The 24,904-nt window shown below is 47.3% G+C and overlaps 1 protein-coding gene across 4 annotated transcripts in view; it reads right to left on the reverse strand.

The window, feature by feature from the left end:
- The window catches only part of LOC123769535 (ras-specific guanine nucleotide-releasing factor 1), a 126,419-nt gene that overhangs the window by 20,719 nt on the left and 80,796 nt on the right, over nucleotides 1-24,904 (reverse strand). The window contains exons 9-18 of one of the 4 annotated variants that reach the window (XM_045760755.2): nucleotides 11,557-11,659; nucleotides 10,459-10,592; nucleotides 9,782-9,999; nucleotides 9,491-9,640; nucleotides 8,621-8,829; nucleotides 7,464-7,552; nucleotides 6,782-6,880; nucleotides 6,392-6,483; nucleotides 3,667-3,772; nucleotides 3,172-3,404 (exon numbers count right to left, since the gene is read on the reverse strand). In XM_045760755.2, the coding sequence (XP_045616711.1) occupies nucleotides 3,172-3,404; nucleotides 3,667-3,772; nucleotides 6,392-6,483; nucleotides 6,782-6,880; nucleotides 7,464-7,552; nucleotides 8,621-8,829; nucleotides 9,491-9,640; nucleotides 9,782-9,999; nucleotides 10,459-10,592; nucleotides 11,557-11,659 (1,433 nt within the window). Of the gene's footprint in view, nucleotides 1-3,171; nucleotides 3,405-3,666; nucleotides 3,773-6,355; nucleotides 6,484-6,781; nucleotides 6,881-7,463; nucleotides 7,553-8,620; nucleotides 8,830-9,490; nucleotides 9,641-9,781; nucleotides 10,000-10,458; nucleotides 10,593-11,556; nucleotides 11,660-24,904 lie in introns of all 4 variants that reach the window. The other 3 variants (XM_045760754.2, XM_045760757.2, XM_045760756.2) reach the window with 3 other exon arrangements.

Here is a 24,904-nt window from a genome sequence, read left to right on the forward strand (position 1 = left end):
GACAGTACGTCACTTTCGCCAGCCGCTTCCATTTTCTAGCACGACAATTTATGGTCTTACGTAACGCATACGAACGAAAAGCGACGTTCTTTGTAGGAGGACAAGTTGCTCACATAAGCAATGGCGACTTCATCTGTATTTATTACAAAATACGAACTCCAAGGCGCTACCAGGTTACCTTCAACTAAAGTTTATCATTAGTAACGACCTCGGAGCGCTTCGATCGGAGGTCGCAAACTGTTTAATAAATACAAAATAAACTGCCACGATGGAAGTATAGGAGCTCCAGATATCGTAAGTGGATACGTAAATATTGTAGGCTCATTTCCGTAGCAGTTCCTCATGATGCAAGTAATGGGGAGTTAGTTGTGGGTGGCACTTTGCGTGTCAAGGACTCTAGATCTCACCTCACTAAAGCAGGCTTCAATTACCACAACACATCCACAACTTTAGCAAGGAAGGTAAAGAAGCATTTTACAGACTTAGAAAACTGCAAAGAACAAAGTGTCTGCACTCGAAACTAGTCTTCCCCATAACAAAACTAGTCTTCCCCATAACAAAACTAGTCTTCCCCATAACAAAACTAGTCTTCCCCATAACAAAACCAGTCTTCCCCATAACAAAACTAGTCTTCCCCATAACAAAACTAGTCTTCCCCATAACAAAACTAGTCTTCCCCATAACAAAACCAGTCTTCCCCATAACAAAACCAGTCTTCCCCATAACAAAACCAGTCTTCCCCATAACAAAACCAGTCTTCCCCATAACAAAACTAGTCTTCCCCATAACAAAACCAGTCTTCCCCATAACGAAACTAGTCTTCCCCATAACGAAACCAGTCTTCCCCATAACAAAACTAGTCTTCCCCATAACAAAACTAATCTTCCCCATAACAAAACTAGTCTTCCCCATAACAAAACCAGTCTTCCCCATAACAAAACCAGTCTTCCCCATAACAAAACTAGTCTTCCCCATAACAAAACTAGTCTTCCCCATAACAAAACTAGTCTTCCCCATAACAAAACTAGTCTTCCCCATAACAAAACCAGTCTTCCCCATAACAAAACTAGTCTTCCCCATAACAAAACCAGTCTTCCCCATAACAAAACTAGTCTTCCCCATAACAAAACCAGTCTTCCCCATAACAAAACTAGTCTTCCCCATAACAAAACTAGTCTTCCCCATAACAAAACTAGTCTTCCCCATAACAAAACTAATCTTCCCCATAACAAAACTAGTCTTCCCCATAACAAAACTAGTCTTCCCCATAACAAAACCAGTCTTCCCCATAACAAAACTAGTCTTCCCCATAACAAAACTAGTCTTCCCCATAACAAAACCAGTCTTCCCCATAACAAAACCAGTCTTCCCCATAACAAAACTAGTCTTCCCCATAACAAAACTAGTCTTCCCCATAACAAAACCAGTCTTCCCCATAACAAAACTAGTCTTCCCCATAACAAAACTAGTCTTCCCCATAACAAAACCAGTCTTCCCCATAACAAAACTAGTCTTCCCCATAACAAAACTAGTCTTCCCCATAACAAAACTAGTCTTCCCCATAACAAACAAAACTAGTCTTCCCCATAACAAACAAAACTAGTCTTCCCCATAACAAAACTAGTCTTCCCCATAACAAAACCAGTCTTCCCCATAACAAAACTAGTCTTCCCCATAACAAAACCAGTCTTCCCCATAACAAAACTAGTCTTCCCCATAACAAAACCAGTCTTCCCCATAACAAAACTAGTCTTCCCCATAACAAAACCAGTCTTCCCCATAACAAAACTAGTCTTCCCCATAACAAAACTAGTCTTCCCCATAACAAAACTAGTCTTCCCCATAACAAAACTAGTCTTCCCCATAACAAAACTAGTCTTCCCCATAACAAAACTAGTCTTCCCCATAACAAAACTAGTCTTCCCCATAACAAACAAAACTAGTCTTCCCCATAACAAAAAATTCCTGCCCGAAACGCTTTTCGTAATAGTGGCTTTAGGCATTGTATGTACTAGCTCTATCTATAAATCTATCAATTTTTGTAAAACCTCTTGTATGTATGTACCTTACCTGAATAAACTTTTATTTAAAACATATCTTGGCATAATCAAATAGCTCCCTAAAGTTTAGAAAACGGTACCTGCTGTTAGGAGAGAGTGGGAAATACCGCGGTCACTCGCCCGTTAATCTCCTTACATTTAACCATAGATAACTATATTAACCTAATACGTCCTTAACCTATACATAACCTAACATAATATTGCCTAACCAAATGTAACACACCAAGAAAGTCTATTCAAATTTGGCTATTGGAACGGTGGAGTTCGAAAAGTCTTACCTTCAAACCCTGATCGATAATTTAACTTAACATCCAAAGCAAAACAATGAAACTAGTGCTTATTTATATCTTGCAAGCCAGAGTAATCTACTTATATATCAGTCTTAAACCTATCTGCTAGTCTTAAACCTATATATTAGTATTTAACCTATCTGTTTGTCTTGAATCTATCTATTAGTCTTCAAGCTTCTTCACAAGTTTTAGTGTCGAGTTTAAGCTCTGTCAACTCCCCAGGGTTAGGAAAGCCGTGACATTAGCTTACTCTCCAACTAACAACTATACTTTAGCCCTAAACATAGTCTGGGAATTAAGTTAACACAGACAGGGTATACCTGTCTGTTTATATATCATCTCATTTTTTCTTACTTGCAATGTATCTGTCATCATTTTATTAATTCCGCTAGAATTTACCTACTAAAAATTATCTGTTAGATTAAGGACCTGCCCGAAACGCTGCGCGTACTAGTGGCTTTACAAGATTGTAAATACTATGCTATGTATTCTCACAAACCCAATGTACCTTCTTGTATATATATAAATAAATAAATAAATAAATAAATAATAAATAAATAAATAAATAAATAAATAAATAAATAAATAAATAAATAAATAAATAAATAAATAAATAAATAAATAAATAAATAAATCCCTTGTATCACTGAAAAACACCAATATATGTAAGACAACATTTCCGAAAAAGCTATAAGTTAAGTGAAAATTATGACATATGCCTAAGAGCAGGTACATTAAATTACATTTGTTTAACCATAAGATATCAAAGATGTTGCTAGGGGGGTATGCACACACTAACTAGGTAAGGGATAGAGACTGACCTGAGGGCGCTCCTCCAGCGACGACATCCTGCGCGGGAGAGAGCGTCTGGGGACGGAGCAGGGGCGGGGAGGGGAGGTGATGGCGTCCAGGATGCGGGACGGTCGACGACTGCGACTATGGCGTTCACCCTCGAAGGGCAACCGCCACTCTGAGAACCCCATCATGGCCGACCCTCCCACCAGGGTGGCTGTGGATATCTCTGTCGGGCTGTCTGGTTGGCTTAGACTGGTCTCTACCAAAGATAACGCAGGGCGCCAGGTTTAAGCTCGACTGGATCATTGAGAATCGTATTTTAATTATGCAGCATATTCTCATAAATCAATGTATATAGCTGCGACTTCCGCGCGTCCTTCCAGTCTCGAGATGAACGAGAAAACAGTAAAAAATTTGCTAAACTAAAAACAGCTTGGCATGAGCAGGGTATTTGGGTAGGTAGACTCCCTGCCACAGACCAAGGGAAAGGGAGCAAACTAAAGGATGATGAAATGGTTTACCTTCACCAATGAGAGTTTCTGCAGACGACGTGGAGCCCACGATGGTGCGACGGCCCTTGGGAATGGTGAGGAACTTATTGTCGTCATCCGTCCTAATGGTCACAACCTGGGCCACAGGGTTATAATAATTAATTACCAAACTCTGCGCTCACCCAACTAACTCTACCTTCTTGTATAAATAAATTACAACATACAAATATGTTGTATTTGTCTGCCTCTCGAGACTAAGGCAGCGTCAGTGTCGTATACTCGGCGTGAGACGGTGTAATCCTTCACGAGAAAGTGTTGAATAATAACTCAGTGAATAACAATCAATAACCCAACTCACAAACGAAGAAAAGGGTTAGGATGGGCGATGTCTGAAGAGAGGGGGAGACTGGGGGAGAGGTAAAAGAGGGAGGAGAATGGGGAAGAGGTTGGAGAGAGGGGATGTTGATAAACGAGGAGAGGGTAGGAAAGGGGGCGGAGGAGAGCTGGAGAGAAGAGGGGGAATCTTGGAGGAGAAAGTTGGGGAGGGAGAAAATGGGAAGAGACGTGGGGGAAGGGAATGAGAGAGAGAGAGAGAGAGAGAGAGAGAGAGAGAGAGAGAGAGAGAGAGAGAGAGAGAGAGAGAGAGAGAGAGAGAGAGAGAGAGAGAGAGAGAGAGAGAGAGAGAGAGAGAGAAAGAGAGAGAGAGAGAGAGAGAGAGAGAGAGAGAGAGAGAGAGAGAGAGAGAGAGAGAGAGAGAGAGAGAGAGAGAGAGAGAGAGAGAGAGAGAGAGAGAGAGAGAGAGAGAGAGAGAGAGAGAGAGAGAGAGAGAGAGAGAGAGAGAGAGAGAGAGAGAGAGAGAGAGAGAGAGAGAGAGAGAGAGAGAGAGAGAGACAGAGAGAGAGACAGAGAGAGACAGAGAGAGAGACAGAGAGGGACAGAGAGAGAGAGAGAGACAGAGAGAGAGAGAGAGAGAGAGAGAGAGAGAGAGAGAGAGAGAGAGAGAGAGAGAGAGAGAGAGAGAGAGAGAGAGAGAGAGAGAGAGAGAGAGAGACAGAGAGAGAGAGGGTGAAGACCTGGGTGCATCCGGGGAACCCCCCCCCCCCCCCTTCATATTAGAGCTTATTCTTTGCCTCTATTGGAATATTCAGTTGATGAATCACCGGAGGAGTTAGTGATCTATGCCAGACGACTAACCTTTGAAGGAAATACTTGGAGATTCATTATAACTATCGTCTGCATATATGCAGTTCGTGTGATCTTAAAAGTTTCTATTATATTTATGTGTTTAGGCTCTCAAGATCCCGTGGAATATATGGCGTGAGTATCCTTGATCAAATAATTGAATAATGATCAGGTGATGGAAAAACGAGTGATAATTATGCTGGTTAAACAGGATAGAAATACACGAGAAGAAATTTATGTGACAAATTCAGGATGATGGACATGGGCTGCCAAACGCAAGATAATCTCACCAACTGCACGATTGGGAAACCATTCGTGTGAGAGCAGACTTGTCTACGGAACATGTAAGGAGTCTAACGAGCTACTAGCATACTAGGGTATGTCTTATACTACCATACACAATACATATAACGTATTCTCCAAATATAACAGTAAATAGAGAAACTGTGGAGTATATGTACAAAATGTGGACTGTTGCACATTTCTTGTGTTGCACATTAATTTTGTTAACTGCCCGAGAAAAAAAGAAGATTCAACTAAACCTATCCTTACCAAGGCCTAATCAGGTACTTGTATTTTCTCTATTAGGCATAAGACTGGGTATACATTCGGCCTTGTATTCCTTATATTAGGTCTGGGAGAGGCTAGGTTGTTCCAGTTTTTGAAGAAGCCATGTAAACACTGTTCACATATACTCTTTAGTCGTTAATTGCACTATTATTTATGAAAGATGGGATGAATACAAAACAGTCGAATACAGAATAGTTAAGAAATTATTTTGTTCGCAAGAAACAACGAATTAAAAAAGGCACATGCAGTAGCCATCTTATACATCTTATATATAATAATTTTTTGCAATAAGAACGTAATTGCTTGATATAAAATGTCATTAGGTGTTGCATCTTTAGATAAAACTGTAATGCAAAACTAAATAAAAAAGAAATACGTGAATATAATATTAAGACGAGTTAGATTACTTTAAACAGTGAGGATTAAAAACAGTATTATCGTGTAATTACATTGTTAAGAGTCGCTTGCACCACGGGACATCATTCTGCCCCCTTGAGGGCCAGACACCAATGCTTTTAACAAAAATAACTACTAAGGTATATTAGGTTTAGTTTAGGGTGCGAGTAGTTTGAGTAATGTGTGTGATTTAGTGTTTTAAATTTTATGGTTCTAAGTTGAGAAAAAAACGGTCACTCGGCGGAATTCGGACGTCACTAATTTTATGGGGTTACATTGTGTGTTTAAGCCACTGGAGACAGGTGCCATTGTGGTACCTATCTCATGTTTGAGTTACCATCATCCTGAATTTTTCACTTAATTCTATTTTTATCTATGTTCATTCTGTTCACCGAATATTTTTATCATTCATTGTCCTTTGTGTCTGGTTCTTTTGCACATATTTGCTCAGTTCTATGGTTACATCTTGTCTTTATTGTTTTAATTACTGACACTGTGTGTGTGTGATTTATAATTGCATACATGTCAAAACGTTTTAGTTCTCTCAGGAGAGAGCGAGAGAGAGACCCACCTTCTTAGGACTGAAGGGAGAATTGGGAGCGCTTACAGGAAAGTTGTCGTTGGGGTGGAAGAGCGCCTCGTTGGCCGCAGCGTCATCCCTCGCGCGGCGCTCCTCCTGCTCCCGCTGCTCCTCTTCAACTGTGCGCGGGAAAACTCTCCAGTCAAACTTTGCATGGCTTGTGTGCTGTATATTAGTCTAAAGGATGGTTGTTTGTGAAGCATTTTACCCTGTCTGTTAACGGCCATCAAAGAAAATTTAAATACATATGTCTAGTTAGTTAAAAACCAAAGTTATATGATCTACAGGTCAGCGATCACAGATCTGGGAAAGAAAATTTGAAAAATGGAACATTACAATGAAGAACACAGACAAATTTCTGAAAAAAGTATTTTGAAATAAAAAAATATCACATGTGTTGGAGAAACAAGGACTTACACCGCCTATAAGACCACCGCCAGTGCTGGTTGCCAGAAGCTTTTGCAACTTGAGCGTCGAAGGTCCAGCAACGCTCCCGCGGGGCCTCCACCTCGAACCCTGCAGCACACGGTACACCTCGCATCAGGGGGACTCACTAGCCGCCATCACCTTACATCTTAAGACTCAGCTACGTGTGTGTGTGTGTGTCCAAACGCCATATATATACACACGAACAAATCCACAAGGGCCGTGACGAGGGGTTCGAACCTACGTCCTACGTAGCTCAGTCGATTAAGGCAGCGTCTGGTGTCTTCTCGGACGTAGGCTCGAACCCTCGTCACGGCCCTTGTGGATTTGTTCATTGGATGCATCACGCTATTGTGATTTCTGTGTGTATATACACACCTCATAATGTAGGTTTAAAGAAACAAATACTTATTTGATGAACGCTATGAAATACTTCCTTTCCCCGAGCGAAATCCTTCATATATGCACAGTATTTGGGAATAAACATGAGTGTTCCCATTCCTTCTCATGCAGCCTATGCTGGCAGATCCAGACGCAAACCAAGTTAAAACTTTTAAAGTGAAAATAATAAATCAATGAAGAATTAATAGTCAATAGGTAGCGAATTATTGTTTAATGTGGCTTAATGAAGTAACCGTCTTGAGGGCAGCTGACACTAAAGGCTTTGTCTTACCTGAGAAAGCACTGATAGTTGAGGTGCGTCTGGGAGAGTTACGACCACTCTCTATGTCTGGCGGTGGTGAGGCTACGTATTCTGGCGATCTGTCGGGTAACACATTTAATGCAGACAATAAGTCACAACAACTTGGCTGACGCAAGTAACCCAAACCCAAACATATCAAAATGAAAATGATGACATTTCAATCCGTCTTGGACCCCCCAAAGCGCGTCACTTTCATCTAATTTCACGTTTGATTTGGGTTGTTTATATATAAAATATCTGGCGCAGCAACAGCAGGACCATTGAACCAATAACGGGATGAGAATAGCTTGAGCTACCTCATCCCTTTATGTGTATTTTACCTCAATAAACGTATTTAAATTTAAATTTAAATTGAATCAATCCCCCTCCCTCCCGTCTCCCCGGGGATGCACCACAACCGACGCCCACTACATGAAAATATTTTAATATTAAATTTAGAATGATATATTTTTATATTTAGAAGTTTTTTCGCTCGTATTATTATGTAGAATGATAGGATAACAATGATATAACTCGAGACGATTCTGCCAACACAAATGTCTAATTTGTATGCTTTTGCTGAGCATAGGCTTCGACCCAGCCTATCCCAGGCCAAAACAGGCCGATAACCATTATTCCCAAAAAACGTACATTTCTAATGCATTAATTTCTAATAAATAGAATCAATACTTACGCTTGTATCCTGAGTGCACAAATTACACTCATTTATACAAGTACTATTCTGTTGGATTATATTTATATTGCACACTCGGTACTTAAACAGTAATTATCTCTGCGGTATACTAGGGCAATATCCAGAAAATTATCACATGATACGAAAGGGGGAATATATTTTCCATTTTAAACATTGGTAGCAAAATGTTGCGACACCAAGCTAGAAGGTTACTGAAGAGATACTGACCTGTATGTTGACCAAACCACACTAGAAGGTGAAGGGACGACGACGTTTCGGTCCGTCCTGGACCATTCTCAAGTCGATTGTGACTTGAGAATGGTCTTGAGACTTGACAATCGACTTGAGAATGGTCCAGGACGGACCGAAACGTCGTCGTCGATTCACCTTCTAGTGTGGTCTGGTCAACATACTTCAGCCACGTTATTGTGACTCATCGCCTGCAGATACTGACCTCTCAACTGAAGAGTCTCTGGAGTCCACTGTCTGGTCGTGGACGTCGGGGTTGTAGTACACTTTCTTCAGGGCCTCTAGAACTGAGATGCCGTCGGTGAAGACACGGTACGTCAATAAGAAAGTATTGAGAAAGTCGATGGACAAGAAGCGTAGGTCGGTGAGTCTGTCCAGCAACCGGTCTGGTGTTGCGTACCGAATGTGGGGAACCTGGCAGTAAAAAATGTGTTACTTACGCTAAATGCAATCCAGCATCTTATGTTTATTTTTTATTTCATAATGAATGTGATGGAATCATATTTTCAAGGTTATTTGCTTGAGAAATTTAAATATAATGAATATGGATAGTAATTTGTATCATTTGGCTGTTGGGAAGTGGGTGTTGCGATGCGAGCTCGGGTACTTCCTATTCCGAAAGTGGAATACATCGTCACAAAGATGCTGCATATTGTTTGAGGAAAGAATTTATGACAGTTGTGATAGTTGATTTTTGCTGCGATACAATGTTTTTGATGTGTTTTGCGGCAGATTGATAGATATTAGAGAGTATTATAGCATGAAGGAAGCAGAGCGCGGCATTGTATCTGATTTTTTAAATAGAATGTGAACTGTTTTTGGACATGTTTTTGGCTGTGTTGTATGTGGGTGTTGAACTCAGACTCTTCTCATTATATGAGCATATACTCTAAAATTTATCTCACTTTAAAATAACAAGTATATAGTCTATGGTAAACAGTGGGTTCTATTTCTCATGTTGCAAAAGGACTTAATTACCTTCTGTAGTTAACGAATTTATCTCGCTATGCAGAAGGCAATAGCTCTCACTTTTTCTAGTTATGCAAAAAGGAATATAACCCAAATACCTGCTCACCTTGCAGGAGTTGAGTGTCCGTGAGAAACGAATGTCGATGTCATCCCGGAAAAGTTTGGGGTCATTCTTGATAAAGTGTGGCATAGTTATGGAGGAGGTGTCCGACATGGAGGACCTGAACAAGTTGTTGAAGTGCACGTTGTCCAAACACTGGAGAGATCATGGCGGGAAAAAGTCTCATTATACACAGACCAATTCATGACACCGCTTCACCTATATTTAAACATATAACCATAACTGTGAATTTCGTAAATATTATACAGTGACAACATATGACAAAGAAAAATATACTTGACTAATGTCGCTAATCCAGGCTTGCTTCTCCTGCATGGTGGGCGCCACTAGATGGAGCGTTATAGCCGGGCCAGTCTTCTGCTCGATCACGATCTTAAAGTCAAGGTTTGCCTGCTCTACGGGGAAGTTCTTGCCGGGCCCCGAGCCGCTGCTGGTGGCCGCTGAGCTGTCACTAACCCCACTACTCTGAGACGAGAAGGAGCACACCGACGACTCTGTACACGGGGGACAAAGTGACCATTAACATCCTCACTCCACTGACCTTTCATATAGGATTCAGGATCCAAGGATCCAGGCCAGACGCTTAGGGCTAGCCTCACCTAACTTCTACACCTAAAGCATGTGGGGTAGGGGAGTGTCATAAGCCACGTAGGGTCGGCTCCAGTGCCACACTTTAAGAAATATCGGCATCTAACTCAACCCCACAGTGCGATTTCAGAGAGAGAAAGAGAAAAATAAAGAGAAAGAAAGGGAGAGAAAGAAAGAGAAAGTGAAAAAGAGAAAGAAACAGAAAGATAAATTGAGAGGAAGAGAAAGAAAGAGAAATTGAGAGGAAGAGAAAGAAAGATAAATTGAGAGGAAGAGAAAGATAAAGAAAGAGAGCGAGAGTGAGAGAGAGAAGGGTGTACGTAGTATGGTAGTATGACAGTGGAACAGTACCGTGTAGAGCTTACCACCATCATCGTCCTGGTTGCCCAGTTCGTTAGGGTCTTCGATGAGCGTAGCATCATTGAGGGGCACCTTGCCCACGCCCGCCACCAGGTGCAGCTTCCCGCCAGAGGTCCTCGTCGCGACGATCAGGTGGTTACTGACGGAATGGCATGAGGCTTCATGAGCCCTGGTCTATTCAACTATGGCATGAGGCTTCATTAGCCCTGGTCTATTCAACTATGGCATGAGGCTTCATTAGCCCCTCGTCTACTCAACTATGGCATGAGGCTTCATTAGCCCCTCGTCTACTCAACTATGGCATGAGGCTTCATTAGCCCCTGGTCTATCAACTATGGTATGAGGCTTCATTAGCCCCTCGTCTACTCAACTATGGCATGAGGCTTCATTAGCCCCTGGTCTATCAACTATGGTATGAGGCTTCATTAGCCCTGGTCTACTCAACTATGGCATGAGGCTTCATTAGCCCTGGTCTATCAACTATGGCATGAGGCTTCATTAGCCCTGGTCTACTCAACTATGGCATGAGGCTTCATTAGCCCCTGGTCTACTCAACTAACGTTAAACATTATCGAAGCTGACAAAAGATTTTCAATTTTGTTTATAAAAAAATTGTTAATTATTTTAATTATACACCCCAGACCTGTCTGTAATTATCAGAGTATTATTTTGTGTGGGTGTGTATGTAGTGAAACAAGGAGGCAAATTGAAGTTATTAATAGGAATCAGCAGGAATGTTATGCCTTTTCAGGCCTTCCGAATCCTTACGTGATTTATGAATGCAATTTAAATGTGATAGTAATTAACTTTGTTGGTGGTGCAGCAAACCTATGTACAGTATTTATATATATATATATATACTGTACACAGGCTTGTGTACAGCTTATTTCGCTGTATAAGTTTAATTATAAGCCTATAATTTGGGCTTATTTCAAGGTCCTCTCTATAGGGCTAACTACTTCCCCCCATTATGCAGCCTACAACAGCAGCTGCTTAACTCTCAGTGTTCTATTACACCATTTATTCTTCCCATCTTTTGTTTGCACGGCTTAAAGCATTAATGGCGTGTGTTTATGGAGGCAAAAATATTTATCAAGACTCACCTGAAAAGAAAACACTGACGGACGGCTTCCTTCTCACTCTTGAACTGACCGAGGCGGCTCTTGGTGGAGCGAGGACGCTCTCCCAGCACCTGGATCAGGGAACCTGTCGACCACAACACCATCGCTGTATTTTCGCTTTGACTCTTGTTAGGCAATATATCATTTCTGTCACACTTATCTTCATATACATTGAGAAGTGTATGTCTTTTATCGGTGTATATGCATTTAGAGGACAATGTATACTTGATGGTTGGTCTTCACGCTTTTGTCACGGCTTTAATAGTAGGCTTTAAGCCTAGCACCAAAACAAAACCAATGTGACCAAGAAAGTAATGAGTAAATGCCAAATGACTCTTAGTGAACATTTCTGGTAGCAACGAATACTTGGGTTAACAATGGGACATTTTACCAGTGGTTCAGGATTTCCCGCCAAACGTTCTTGTGGCCTAGTTCCGTTTTGGCGGTCAACATCTGCATGTCTGAACCTTATGCGGGAACAATGTATTAATCAACCAGACGCTGAAGGCTTACCATATTCATCTCATACTCAAACATTCTTTTTGATAACGTAATAAACTTGACACGTTACGTATCAGCATATACACGCAGTTTTAATTAATTGTTGTGGTTTGTTTCAGACATAAGCACGCGATGACAGGGAAATGAGGCGTTCTAGTGGGCTATGGGTGTGCAAGGCCTCTCAGAACAGGGGTGGTTGTGCAGCATGTATGATGGCGTGGTGGTGAGTGGTGGCCCGTGGGACGTGTTGCTAAGATAATGGTGGTGCTGGTGGTGGTGCAAACGACGTGTTTGCGAGGTGGATGTGCAGTAAATGTGGGGATGAAGTAAGTGATGTATTATGGACGTTGTGGTGTAGGGACGTGTTAGCGTCGTGGCGGTACAGTAACGTGTTGGCCAGGCAGGCAGGCAGGCAGGCGGGCAGGCGGTGTCAGTGGTGGAGCGGACGTCTGTCAGTGGTAGTGATGATGCAGCTTCCACCTGCCCGTGTCCCTTACGTCAGGTGTCTCTCAACTGGGACAAAACTGTCCCTCTCCACTTTATATATTCAACTCAAGTGTCTCTTACGTTGTGATCATATCGTCCCAAGGCCTTTATTGTTCTACATGCCGTTAGATGTATTACTTAGTCCACATAGCTCATCTCTTATGTATGTGGTTTTTGATTCTTGGAATATCTTTGAAGCTTTTACATTTTCTAAACTGTGCTTAAATTGGTATGATTCTATGCTGAAGTTAAATATTCTAGGTCTGGCCTAACATGTGCTGTATATAGTATTCTGAAGGATTCCTTGCTTAGGCTCTCAAGCAAACTGTTTTTGTTAATGTTGCATATGCTGATGATGTTATTCTGTTCATGTACTTCTGGGGTCACGTTCACTCCCTTGTGCTTTTCCTCTTTAGATTTCTGCAACTTCCTTTGTCCTAGTGTCTATTCTCCCTTCTTCAAACTCTTAATACTTTACATTTTTGAGGATTAAACTCCCATACCCATAGTTTCATAAATTCCTACAGCCTTTCGACGATCTATTGTAGTATTATGTAAATCTCTTCGATAATTACACCTTTTTCATATTTTTTATTTACTTTCTGCAAGCAGTGTTATGTCTGATCTTACCTCTTCATGGAGGTCATTTACATCACTCTGAAACAGAAGTGGTTCAAGCACTGACCCTTGCGCCACCCAGCTTGAAACTTCCCTCTCATTGGAATTGTTTTCTGTGTCAGATATTCTCTAATCTAGTCCAGTATCTTCCCAGTTACCACAGCCCAATTTCCCACCTTATCAATCCATCTGCTATTATGGACAATGTTGAAGGATTTATGGCAATCTAGGAAACTGTAATTCATCTATCACTGCCGTGTTTTACTATTCTTGGCGTAGAACTCGATCAGGTTCGTCAGGCATGTTTTCCAATTCCAAAACAATGGTGTCTTAGAAATATAATACTCTCTCTCAAGATTTCCACCATTCTCATTGTGTCATTTTGCACAAATGAAATTCATTTGTGCAAAATGAATTCCCAGTCAATCATTGTTCCTGCAAGGATTAGAATCATACGCAAATCACATGCAACGGATGCTTATCATTAAGTATTCACAAACCAGAGGCTTGACTATAGCAAGTCCAACACCATTCTTCAAGGTGTGAATTACCTAAATTAAACAAATTAGTGTCCTGAACCTCGCGACAGGAACGATTACTACGTTAATCTTGGACGTAAGATATTAATCTGGGCATACCAGGGGCCAGATTCACGAAGCAGTTACGCAAGCACTTATGAACCTGTACGTCTTTTCTCTATCTTTGGCGGCTTTGTTTACAATTATTAAACATTTAATGAGCTCCGAAGCACCAGGAGGCTGTTTATAACAACAACAACAGTTGATTGGGAAGTTTACATGCTAGTAAACTGTTTAATAAATGTAACCAAAGCCGTCAAAGATTGAGGAAAGATGTACACGTTCGTAAGTACTTGCGTAACTGCTTCGTGAATCTGGTCCCAAAGGCCCCCGGGAAACCTACTGAGCGAAGACGCACAACAAACTTCATTCCCTTCAACTCAACCTGTCCTCCTACCAAGAACGTCGCTTTTCGCACGTATGCGTTACATAACGTCAAAAAATGTCGTACTAAAAGATGGAAGCGATTCGCGAAAAGTGACGTACTGTCCCGTTTTCTGTTTTGGGTCCTCTGGTAGGTTAGCAGAGGACACTTTACATTGACCGTTTTCATGACGTTGAGGAACCTTAGGAGGACAGACTGTTCAGCTAACTAAAAGGAGGTTGGTTGTTGTACGGAGGGTTATTAGTGCAATGTTATGGATGTTGCCATAGTTATTATTGTAGTTGTGGATGTTGCCATAGTTATTGTTGTAGAGTTGTGGAGGTTGCCGTAGTTATTATCGTAGTTGTGAAAGTTGCCATAGTTATTATTGTAGTTGTGAAAGTTGCCATAGTTATTATTGCAGTTGTGGATGTTGTTATGGTTATTATTGTAGTTGTGGATGTTGCCATAGTTATTATTGTAGTTGTGGATGTTGTCATGGTTATTATTGTAGTTGTGGATGTTGTCATGGTTATTATTGTAGTTGTGGATGTTGTCATGGTTATTATTGTAGTTGTGGATGTTGCCATAGTTATTATTGTAGTTGCGGATGTTGCCATAGTTATTATTGTAGTTGTGGATGTTGCCATAGTTATTATTGTAGTTGTGGATGTTGCCATAGTTATTATTGTAGTTGTGGATGTTGGCATAGTTATTATTGTAGTTGTGGATGTTGCCATAGTTATTATTGTAGTTGTGGATGTTGTCATGGTTATTATTGTAGTTGTGGATGTTGCCATAGTTATTATTGTAGTTGTGGATGTTGTCATGGTTATTATTGTAGTTGTGGATGTTGCCATAGTTATTATTGTAGTTGTGGATGTTGCCATAGTTATTATTGTAGTTGTGGATGTTGTCATGGTTATTATTGTAGTTGTGGATGTTGCCATAGTTATTATTGTAGTTGTGGATGTTGTCATGGTTATTATTGTAGTTGTGGATGTTGGCATAGTTATTATTGTAGTTGTGGATGTTGCCATAGTTATTATTGTAGTTGTGGATGTTGTCATGGTTATTATTGTAGTTGTGGATGTTGCCATAGTTATTATTGTAGTTGTGGATGTTGCCATAGTTATTATTGTAGTGTTGTGGATGTTGCCATAGTTATTATTGTAGTTGTGGATGTTGTCATGGTTATTATTGTAGTTGTGGATGTTGCCATAGTTATTATTGTAGTTGTGGATGTTGCCATAGTTATTATTGTAGTGTTGTGGATGTTGCCATAGTTATTATTGTAGTTGCGGATGTTGCCATAGTTATTATTGTAGTTGTGGATGTTGCCATAGTTATTATTGTAGTTGTGGATGTTGCCATAGTTATTATTGTAGTTGTGGATGTTGGCATAGTTATTATTGTAGTTGTGGATGTTGCCATAGTTATTATTGTAGTTGTGGATGTTGTCATGGTTATTATTGTAGTTGTGGATGTTGCCATAGTTATTATTGTAGTTGTGGATGTTGCCATAGTTATTATTGTAGTTGTGGATGTTGTCATGGTTATTATTGTAGTTGTGGATGTTGCCATAGTTATTATTGTAGTTGTGGATGTTGTCATGGTTATTATTGTAGTTGTGGATGTTGCCATAGTTATTATTGTAGTTGTGGATGTTGTCATGGTTATTATTGTAGTTGTGGATGTTGGCATAGTTATTATTGTAGTTGTGGATGTTGCCATAGTTATTATTGTAGTTGCGGATGTTGCCATAGTTATTATTGTAGTTGTGGATGTTGCCATAGTTATTATTGTAGTTGTGGATGTTGCCATAGTTATTATTGTAGTTGTGGATGTTGCCATAGTTATTATTGTAGTTGTGGATGTTGTCATGGTTATTATTGTAGTTGTGGATGTTGCCATAGTTATTATTGTAGTTGTGGATGTTGTCATGGTTATTATTGTAGTTGTGGATGTTGCCATAGTTATTATTGTAGTTGTGGATGTTGTCATGGTTATTATTGTAGTTGTGGATGTTGGCATAGTTATTATTGTAGTTGTGGATGTTGCCATAGTTATTATTGTAGTTGCGGATGTTGCCATAGTTATTATTGTAGTTGTGGATGTTGCCATAGTTATTATTGTAGTTGTGGATGTTGCCATAGTTATTATTGTAGTTGTGGATGTTGTCATGGTTATTATTGTAGTTGTGGATGTTGCCATAGTTATTATTGTAGTTGTGGATGTTGCCATAGTTATTATTGTAGTTGTGGATGTTGTCATGGTTATTATTGTAGTTGTGGATGTTGCCATAGTTATTATTGTAGTTGTGGATGTTGTCATGGTTATTATTGTAGTTGTGGATGTTGGCATAGTTATTATTGTAGTTGTGGATGTTGCCATAGTTATTATTGTAGTTGTGGATGTTGTCATGGTTATTATTGTAGTTGTGGATGTTGCCATAGTTATTATTGTAGTTGTGGATGTTGCCATAGTTATTATTGTAGTGTTGTGGATGTTGCCATAGTTATTATTGTAGTTGTGGATGTTGTCATGGTTATTATTGTAGTTGTGGATGTTGCCATAGTTATTATTGTAGTTGTGGATGTTGCCATAGTTATTATTGTAGTGTTGTGGATGTTGCCATAGTTATTATTGTAGTTGCGGATGTTGCCATAGTTATTATTGTAGTTGTGGATGTTGCCATAGTTATTATTGTAGTTGTGGATGTTGCCATAGTTATTATTGTAGTTGTGGATGTTGGCATAGTTATTATTGTAGTTGTGGATGTTGCCATAGTTATTATTGTAGTTGTGGATGTTGCCATAGTTATTATTGTAGTTGTGGATGTTGCCATAGTTATTATTGTTGTGGATGTTGCCATGGTTATTATTGTAGTTGTGGAAGTTGCCATAGTTATTATTGTAGTTGTGGAAGTTGCCATAGTTATTATTGTAGTTGTGGAAGTTGCCATAGTTATTATTGTAGTTGTGGATGTTGTCATGGTTATTATTGTAGTTGTGGATGTTGCCATAGTTATTATTGTAGTTGTGGATGTTGCCATAGTTATTATTGTAGTGTTGTGGATGTTGCCATAGTTATTATTGTAGTTGTGGATGTTGTCATGGTTATTATTGTAGTTGTGAATGTTGCCATGGTTATTATTGTAGTTGTGGATGTTGCCATAGTTATTATTGTAGTGTTGTGGATGTTGCCATAGTTATTATTGTAGTGTTGTGGATGTTGCCAAATTTATTATTGTAGTTGTGGATGTTGCCATAGTTATTATTGTAGTTGTGGATGTTGCCATAGTTATTATTGTAGTTGTGGATGTTGTCATGGTTATTATTGTAGTTGTGGATGTTGCCATGGTTATTATTGTAGTTGTGGATGTTGCCATAGTTATTATTGTAGTGTTGTGGATGTTGCCATAGTTATTATTGTAGTTGTGGATGTTGTCATGGTTATTATTGTAGTTGTGGATGTTACCATGGTTATTATTGTAGTTGTGGGTGTTGCCATAGTTATTATTGTAGTTGTGGATGTTGCCATAGTTATTATTGTAGTTGTGGATGTTGCCATAGTTATTATTGTAGTTGTGGATGTTGCCATAGTTATTATTGTTGTGGATGTTGCCATGGTTATTATTGTAGTTGTGGATGTTGCCATGGTTATTATTGTAGTTGTGGATGTTGTCATAGTTATTATTGTAGAGTTGTGGATGTTGCCATAGTTATTATTGTAGTTGTGGATGTTGCCATAGTTATTATTGAAGAGTTGTGGATGTTGCCATAGTTATTATTGTAGTTGTGGATGTTGCCATAGTTATTATTGTAGTTGTGGATGTTGCCATAGTTATTATTGTAGAGTTGTGGAAGTTGTCATAGTTATTATTGTAGTTGTGGATGTTGTCATAGTTATTATTGTAGTTGTGGATGTTGCCATAGTTATTATTGTAGAGTTGTGGAAGTTGTCATAGTTATTATTGTAGTTGTGGATGTTGCCATAGTTATTGTTGAGGATGTTGCCATGGTTATTGTTGTGGATGTTGCCATGGTTATTATTGTAGTTGTGGATGTTGCCATGGTTATTATTGTGGGTGTGGGAGGGCAGGTCGGTGCCAGAGGACCAGTGGTGGGTGTGGGAGGGCAGGTGGGTGTCAGAGGACCAGTGGTGGGTGTGGGAGGGCAGGTGGGTGCCAGAGGACCAGTGGTGGGTGTGGGAGGGCAGATGGGTGCCAGAGGACCAGTGGTGGGTGTGGGAGGGCAGGTGGGTGCCAGAGGACCAGTGGTGGGTGTGGGAGGGGCAGGTGGGTGGGTGCCAGAGGACCAGTGGTGGGTGTGGAAGGGGCAGGTGGGTGGGTGCCAGAGGACCAGTGGTGGGTGTGGGAGGGCAGGTGGGTGCCAGAGGACCAGTGGTGGGTGAGGGAGGGCAGGTGGGTGCCAGAGGACCAGTGGTGGGTGAGGGAGGGCAGGTGGGTGCCAGAAGACCAGTGGTGGGTGAGGGAGGGCAGGTGGGTGCCAGAGGACCAGTGGTGGGTGAGGGAGGGGCAGGTGGGTGCCAGTGGACCAGTGGTGGGTGTGGGAGGGCAGGTGGGTGCCAGAGGACCAGTGGTGGGTGAGGGAGAGGCAGGTGGGTGGGTGCCAGAGGACCAGTGGTGGGTGTGGGAGGGGCAGGTGGGTGCCAGAGGACCAGTGTTGGGTGTGGGAGGGCAGGTGGGTGCCAGAGGACCAGTGGTGGGTGTGGGAGGGGCAGGTGGGTGTGGGAGGGCAGGTGGGTGCCAGAGGACCAGTGGTGGGTGTAGGAGGGGCTGGTGGGTGCCAGAGGACCAGTGGTGGGTGTGGGAGGGCCAGGTGGGTGGGTGCCAGAGGACCAGTGGTGGGTGAGGGAGGGCAGGTGGGTGCCAGAGCACCAGTGGTGGATGAGGGAGGGCAGGTGGGTGCCAGAGGATCAGTGGTGGGTGAGGGAGGGCATGTGGGTGGGTGCCAGGAGACCAGTGGTGGGTGTAGGAGGGCAGGTGGGTGCCAGAGCACCAGTGCTGGGTGTGGGAGGGCAGGTGGGTGGGTGCCAGAGGACCAGTGGTGGGTGGGTGAGGGCAGGTGGGTGCCAGAGGACCAGTGGTGGGTGTGGGAGGGCAGGTGGGTGGGTGCCAGAGGACAAGTGGTGGGTGTGGGAGGGCAGGTGGGTGCCAGAGGACCAGTGGTGGGTGGGTGAGGGAGGGCAGGTGGGTATCAGAAGACCAGTGGTGGGTGAGGGAGGGCAGGTGGGTGGGTGCCAGAGGACCAGTGGTGGGTGTGGGAGGGCAGGTGGGTGCCAGAGGACCAGTGGTGGGTGAGGGAGGGCAGGTGGGTGGGTGCCAGAGGACCAGTGGTGGGTGTGGGAGGGCAGGTGGGTGGGTGCCAGAGGACCAGTGGTGGGTGAGGGAGGGGCAGGTGGGTGCCAGAGGACCAGTGGTGGGTATGGGAGGGCAGGTGGGTGCCAGAGGACCAGTGGTGGGTGCGGGAGGGCAGGTGGGTGCCAGAGGACCAGTGGTGGGTGTGGGAGGGCAGGTGGGTGGGTGTCAGAAGACCAGTGGTGTGTGAGGGAGGGCAGGTGGGTGGGTGCCAGAGGACCAGTGGTGGGTGTGGGAGGGCAGGTGGGTGGGTGCCAGAGGACCAGTGGTGGGTGAGGGAGGGGCAGGTGGGTGCCAGAGGACCAGTGGTGGGTGTGGGAGGGCAGGTGGGTGCCAGAGGACCAGTGGTGGGTGTGGGAGGGCAGGTGGGTGCCAGAGGACCAGTGATGGGTGGGTGAGGGAGGGCAGGTGGGTGTCAGAAGACCAGTGGTGGGTGAGGGAGGGCAGGTGAGTGCCAGAGGACCAGTGGTGGGTGAGGGAGGGGCAGGTGGGTGCCAGAGGACCAGTGGTGGGTGAGGGAGGGCAGGTGGGTGGGTGCCAGAGGACCAGTGGTGGGTGTGGGAGGGCAGGTGGGTGGGTGCCAGAGGACCAGTGGTGGGTGAGGGAGGGGCAGGTGGGTGCCAGAGGACCAGTGGTGGGTGTGGGAGGGCAGGTGGGTGGGTGCCAGAGGACCAGTGGTGGGTGTGGGAGGGCAGGTGGGTGCCAGAGGACCAGTGGTGGGTGAGGGAGGGGCAGGTGGGTGGGTGCCAGAGGACCAGTGGTGGGTGTGGGAGGGGCAGGTGGGTGCCAGAGGACCAGTGGTGGGTGTGGGAGGGCAGGTGGGTGCCAGGAGATCAGTGGTGGGTGTGGGAGGGCAGGTGGGTGCCAGAAGACCAGTGGTGGGTGTGTGAGGGCAGGTGGGTGCCAGAGGACCAGTGGTGGGTGAGGGAGGGCAGGTGGGTGCCAGAGGACCAGTGGTGGGTGTGGGAGGGCAGGTGGGTGCCAGGAGACCAGTGGTGGGTGTGTGAGGGCAGGTGGGTGCCAGAGGACCAGTGGTGGGTGAGGGGCAGGTGGGTGCCAGAGGACCAGTGGTGGGTGTGGGAGGGCAGGTGGGTGCCAGAGGACCAGTGGTGGGTGAGGGAGGGCAGGTGGGTGCCAGAGGACCAGTGGTGGGTGAGGGAGGGCAGGTGGGTGCCAGAGGACCAGTGGTGGGTGTGGGAGGGGCAGGTGGGTGCCAGAGGACCAGTGGTGGGTGAGGGAGGGCAGGTGGGTGCCAGAGGACCAGTGGTGGGTGAGGGAGGGCAGGTGGGTGCCAGAGGACCAGTGGTGGGTGAGGGAATGCAGGTGGGTGCCAGAAGACCAGTGGTGGGTGTGGGAGGGCAGGTGGGTGCCAGGAGACCAGTGGTGGGTGTGGGAGGGCAGGTGGGTGGGTGCCAGAGGACCAGTGGTGGGTGTGGGAGGGCAGGTGGGTCCCAGAGGACCAGTGGTGGGTGAGGGAGGGCAGGTGGGTGCCAGAAGACCAGTGGTGGGTGTGGGAGGGCAGGTGAGTGCCAGAGCACCAGTGGTGGGTGTGTGAGGGCAGGTGGGTGCCAGAGGACCAGTTGTGGGTGGGTGCCAGGAGACCAGTGGTGGGTGTGGGAGGGCAGGTGGGTGGGTGCCAGAGGACCAGTGGTGGGTGTGGGAGGGCAGGTGGGTGCCAGAGCACCAGTGGTGGGTGTGGGAGGGCAGGTGGGTGGGTGCCAGAGAACCAGTGGTGGGTGGGTGAGGGAGGGCAGGTGGGTGCCAGGAGACCAGTGGTGGGTGAGGGAGGGCAGGTGGGTAGGTGCCAGGAGACCAGTGGTGGGTGTGGGAGGGCAGGTGGGTGCCAGAGCACCAGTGGTGGGTGTGGGAGGGCAGGTGGGTGGGTGCCAGAGGACCAGTGGTGGGTGGGTGAGGGAGGGCAGGTGGGTGCCAGAAGACCAGTGGTGGGTGTGGGAGGGCAGGTGGGTGGGTGCCAGAGGACCAGTGGTGGGTGGGTGAGGGTGGGCAGGTGGGTGCCAGAGGACCAGTGGTGGGTGAGGGAGGGCAAGTGGGTGGGTGCCAGGAGACCAGTGGTGGGTGAGGGAGGGCAGGTGGGTGCCAGAGGACCAGTGGTGGGTGGGTGAGGGAGGGCAGGTGGGTGCCAGAGGACCAGTGGTGGGTGAGGGAGGGCAGGTGGGTGCCAGAGGACCAGTGGTGGGTGAGGGAGGGCAGGTGGGTGCCAAAAGACCAGTGGTGGGTGTGGGAGGGCAGATGGGTGGGTGCCAGGAGACCAGTGGTGGGTGAGGGAGGGGCAGGTGGGTGCCAGAGGACCAGTGGTGGGTGAGGGAGGGGCACGTGGGTGCCAGAGGACCAGTGGTGGGTGAGGGAGGGCAGGTGGGTGCCAGAGGACCAGTGGTGGGTGAGGGAGGGCAGGTGGGTGCCAGAGGACCAGTGGTGGGTGAGGGAGGGCAGGTGGGTGGGTGCCAGGAGACCAGTGGTGGGTGAGGGAGGGCAGGTGGGTGCCAGAGGACCAGTGGTAGGTGGGTGTGGGAGGGCATGTGGGTGCCAGAGGACCAGTGGTGGGTGAGGGAGGGGCAGGTGGGTGCCAGAGGACCAGTGGTGGGTGAGGGAGGGCAGGTGGGTGCCAAACGACCAGTGGTGGGTGAGGGAGGGCAAGTGGGTGGGTGCCAGGAGACCAGTGGTGGGTGAGGGAGGGCAGGTGGGTGCCAGTAGACCAGTGGTGGGTGAGGGAGGGGCAGGTGGGTGCCAGAGGACCAGTGGTGGGTGAGGGAGGGCAAGTGGGTGGGTGCCAGGAGACCAGTGGTGGGTGAGGGAGGGGCAGGTGGGTGCCAGACGACCAGTGGTGGGTGAGGGAGGGCAGGTGGGTGCCAGAAGACCAGTGGTGGGTGAGGGAGGGCAAGTGGGTGGGTGCCAGGAGACCAGTGGTGGGTGAGGGAGGGCAGGTGGGTGCCAGGAGACCAGTGGTGGGTGTGGGAGGGCAGGTGGGTGGGTGCCAGAGGACCAGTGGTGGGTGAGGGAGGGCAGGTGGGTGCCAGGAGACCAGTGGTGGGTGTGGGAGGGCAGGTGGGTGGGTGCCAGAGGACCAGTGGTGGGTGAGGGAGGGCAGGTGGGTGCCAGAAAACCAGTGGTGGGTGAGGGAGGGCAGGTGCGTGCCAGGAGTCCAGTGGTGGGTGTGGGAGGGCAGGTGGGTGCCAGGAGACTAGTGGTGGGTGAGGGAGGGCAGGTGGGTGGGTGCCAGAGGACCAGTGGTGGTTGTGGGAGGGGCAGGTGGGTGCCAGAGGACCAGTGGTGGGTGAGGGAGGGCAGGTGGGTGCCAGAAGACCAGTGGTGGGTGAGGGAGGGCAGGTGGGTGCCAGGAGACCAGTGGTGGGTGTGGGAGGGCAGGTGGGTGCCAGAGGACCAGTGGTGGGTGTGGGAGGGCAAGCAGGTGGGTGCCAGAGGACCAGTGGTGGGTGAGGGAGGGCAGGTGGGTGCCAGGAGACCAGTGGTGGGTGAGGGAGGGCAGGTGGGCGGGTGCCAGGAGACCAGTGGTGGGTGTGGGAGGGCAAGCAGGTGAGTGCCAGAGGACCAGTGGTGGGTGTGGGAGGGCAGGTGGGTGGGTGCCAGGAGACCAGTGGTGGGTGTGGGAGGGCAAGTGGGTGGGTGCCAGGAGACCAGTGGTGGGTGTGGGAGGGCAAGTGGGTGGATGCCAGGAGACCAGTGGTGGGTGTGGGAGGGCAAGTGGGTGGGTGCCAGGAGACCAGTGGTGGGTGTGGGAGGGCAGGTGGGTGCCAGTAGACCAGTGGTGGGTGAGGGAGGGCAAGTGGGTGGGTGCCAGGAGACCAGTGGTGGGTGTGGGAGGGCAGGTGGGTGCCAGAGGACCAGTGGTGGGTGTGGGAGGGCTAGCAGGTGGGTGCCAGAGGACCAGTGGTGGGTGTGGGAGGGCAAGCAGGTGGGTGCCAGAGGACCAGTGGTGGGTGAGGGAGGGCAGGTGGGTGCCAGGAGACCAGTGGTGGGTGAGGGAGGGCAGGTGGGTGGGTGCCAGAAGACCAGTGGTGGGTGAGGGAGGTGCAGGTGGGTGCCAGAAGACCAGTGGTGGGTGAGGGAGGGCAGGTGGGTGGGTGCCAGAAGACCAGTGGTGGGTGAGGGAGGGGCAGGTGGGTGCCAGAGGACCCGTGGTGGGTGAGGGAGGGCAGGTGGGTGCCAGGAGACCAGTGGTGGGTGAGGGAGGGCAGGTGGGTGGGTGCCAGAAGACCAGTGGTGGGTGAGGGAGGGGCAGGTGGGTGCCAGAAGACCAGTGGTGGGTGAGGGAGGGGCAGGTGGGTGCCAAAAGACCAGTGGTGGGTGAGGGAGGGCAAGTGGGTGGGTGCCAGGAGACCAGTGGTGGGTGTGGGAGGGCAGGTGGGTGCCAGAAGACCAGTGGTGGGTGAGGGAGGGCAAGTGAGTGGGTGCCAGGAGACCAGTGGTGGGTGTGGGAGGGCAGGTGGGTGCCAGGAGACCAGTGGTTGGTGTGGGAGGGCAGGTGGGTGCCAGGAGACCAGTGGTGGGTGAGGGAGGGCAGGTGGGTGCCAGGAGACGAGTGGTGGGTGAGGGAGGGCAGGTGGGTGCCAGAGGACCAGTGGTGGGTGTGGGAGGGCAAGTGGGTGGGTGCCAGGAGACCAGTGGTGGGTGGGGGAGGGCAAGTGGGTGGTTGCCAGACCAGTGGTGGGTGTGGGAGGGCAGGTGAGTGCCAGAGGACCAGTGGTGGGTGTGGGAGGGCAGGCAGGTGGGTGCCAGAGCACCAGTGGTGGGTGTGGGAGGGCAGGTGGGTGGGTGCCAGAGGACCAGTGGTGGGTGGGTGAGGGAGGGCAGGTGGGTGCCAGAAGACCAGTGGTGGGTGTGGGAGGGCAGGCAGGTGGGTGCCAGAGGACCAGTGGTGGGTGTGGGAGGGCAGGTGGGTGGGTGCCAGAGGACCAGTGGTGGGTGGGTGAGGGAGGGCAGGTGGGTGCCAGAAGACCAGTGGTGGGTGTGGGAGGGCAGGCAGGTGGGTGCCAGAGGACCAGTGGTGGGTGTGGGAGGGCAGGCAGGTGGGTGCCAGAGGACCAGTGGTGGGTGTGGGAGGGCAGGCAGGTGGGTGCCAGAGGACCAGTGGTGGGTGAGGGAGGGCAGGCAGGTGGGTGCCAGAGGACCAGTGGTGGGTGAGGGCAGGCAGGTGGGTGCCAGAGGACCAGTGGTGGGTGAGGGAGGGCAGGCAGGTGGGTGCCAGAGGACCAGTGGTGGGTGGGTGAGGGCAGGCAGGTGGGTGCCAGAGGACCAGTGGTGGGTGAGGGAGGGCAGGCAGGTGGGTGCCAGAGGACCAGTGGTTGCACCACAGTAACTAATAACCTGGCAGGTATATTCCATCAACACTTCTGAACACCAAAATCCTCCACAACATTTACA

The sequence above is a fragment of the Procambarus clarkii genome, chromosome 63 (assembly GCF_040958095.1).
Source record: "Procambarus clarkii isolate CNS0578487 chromosome 63, FALCON_Pclarkii_2.0, whole genome shotgun sequence".
NCBI classification, from domain to species: Eukaryota; Metazoa; Arthropoda; class Malacostraca; order Decapoda; family Cambaridae; genus Procambarus; species Procambarus clarkii.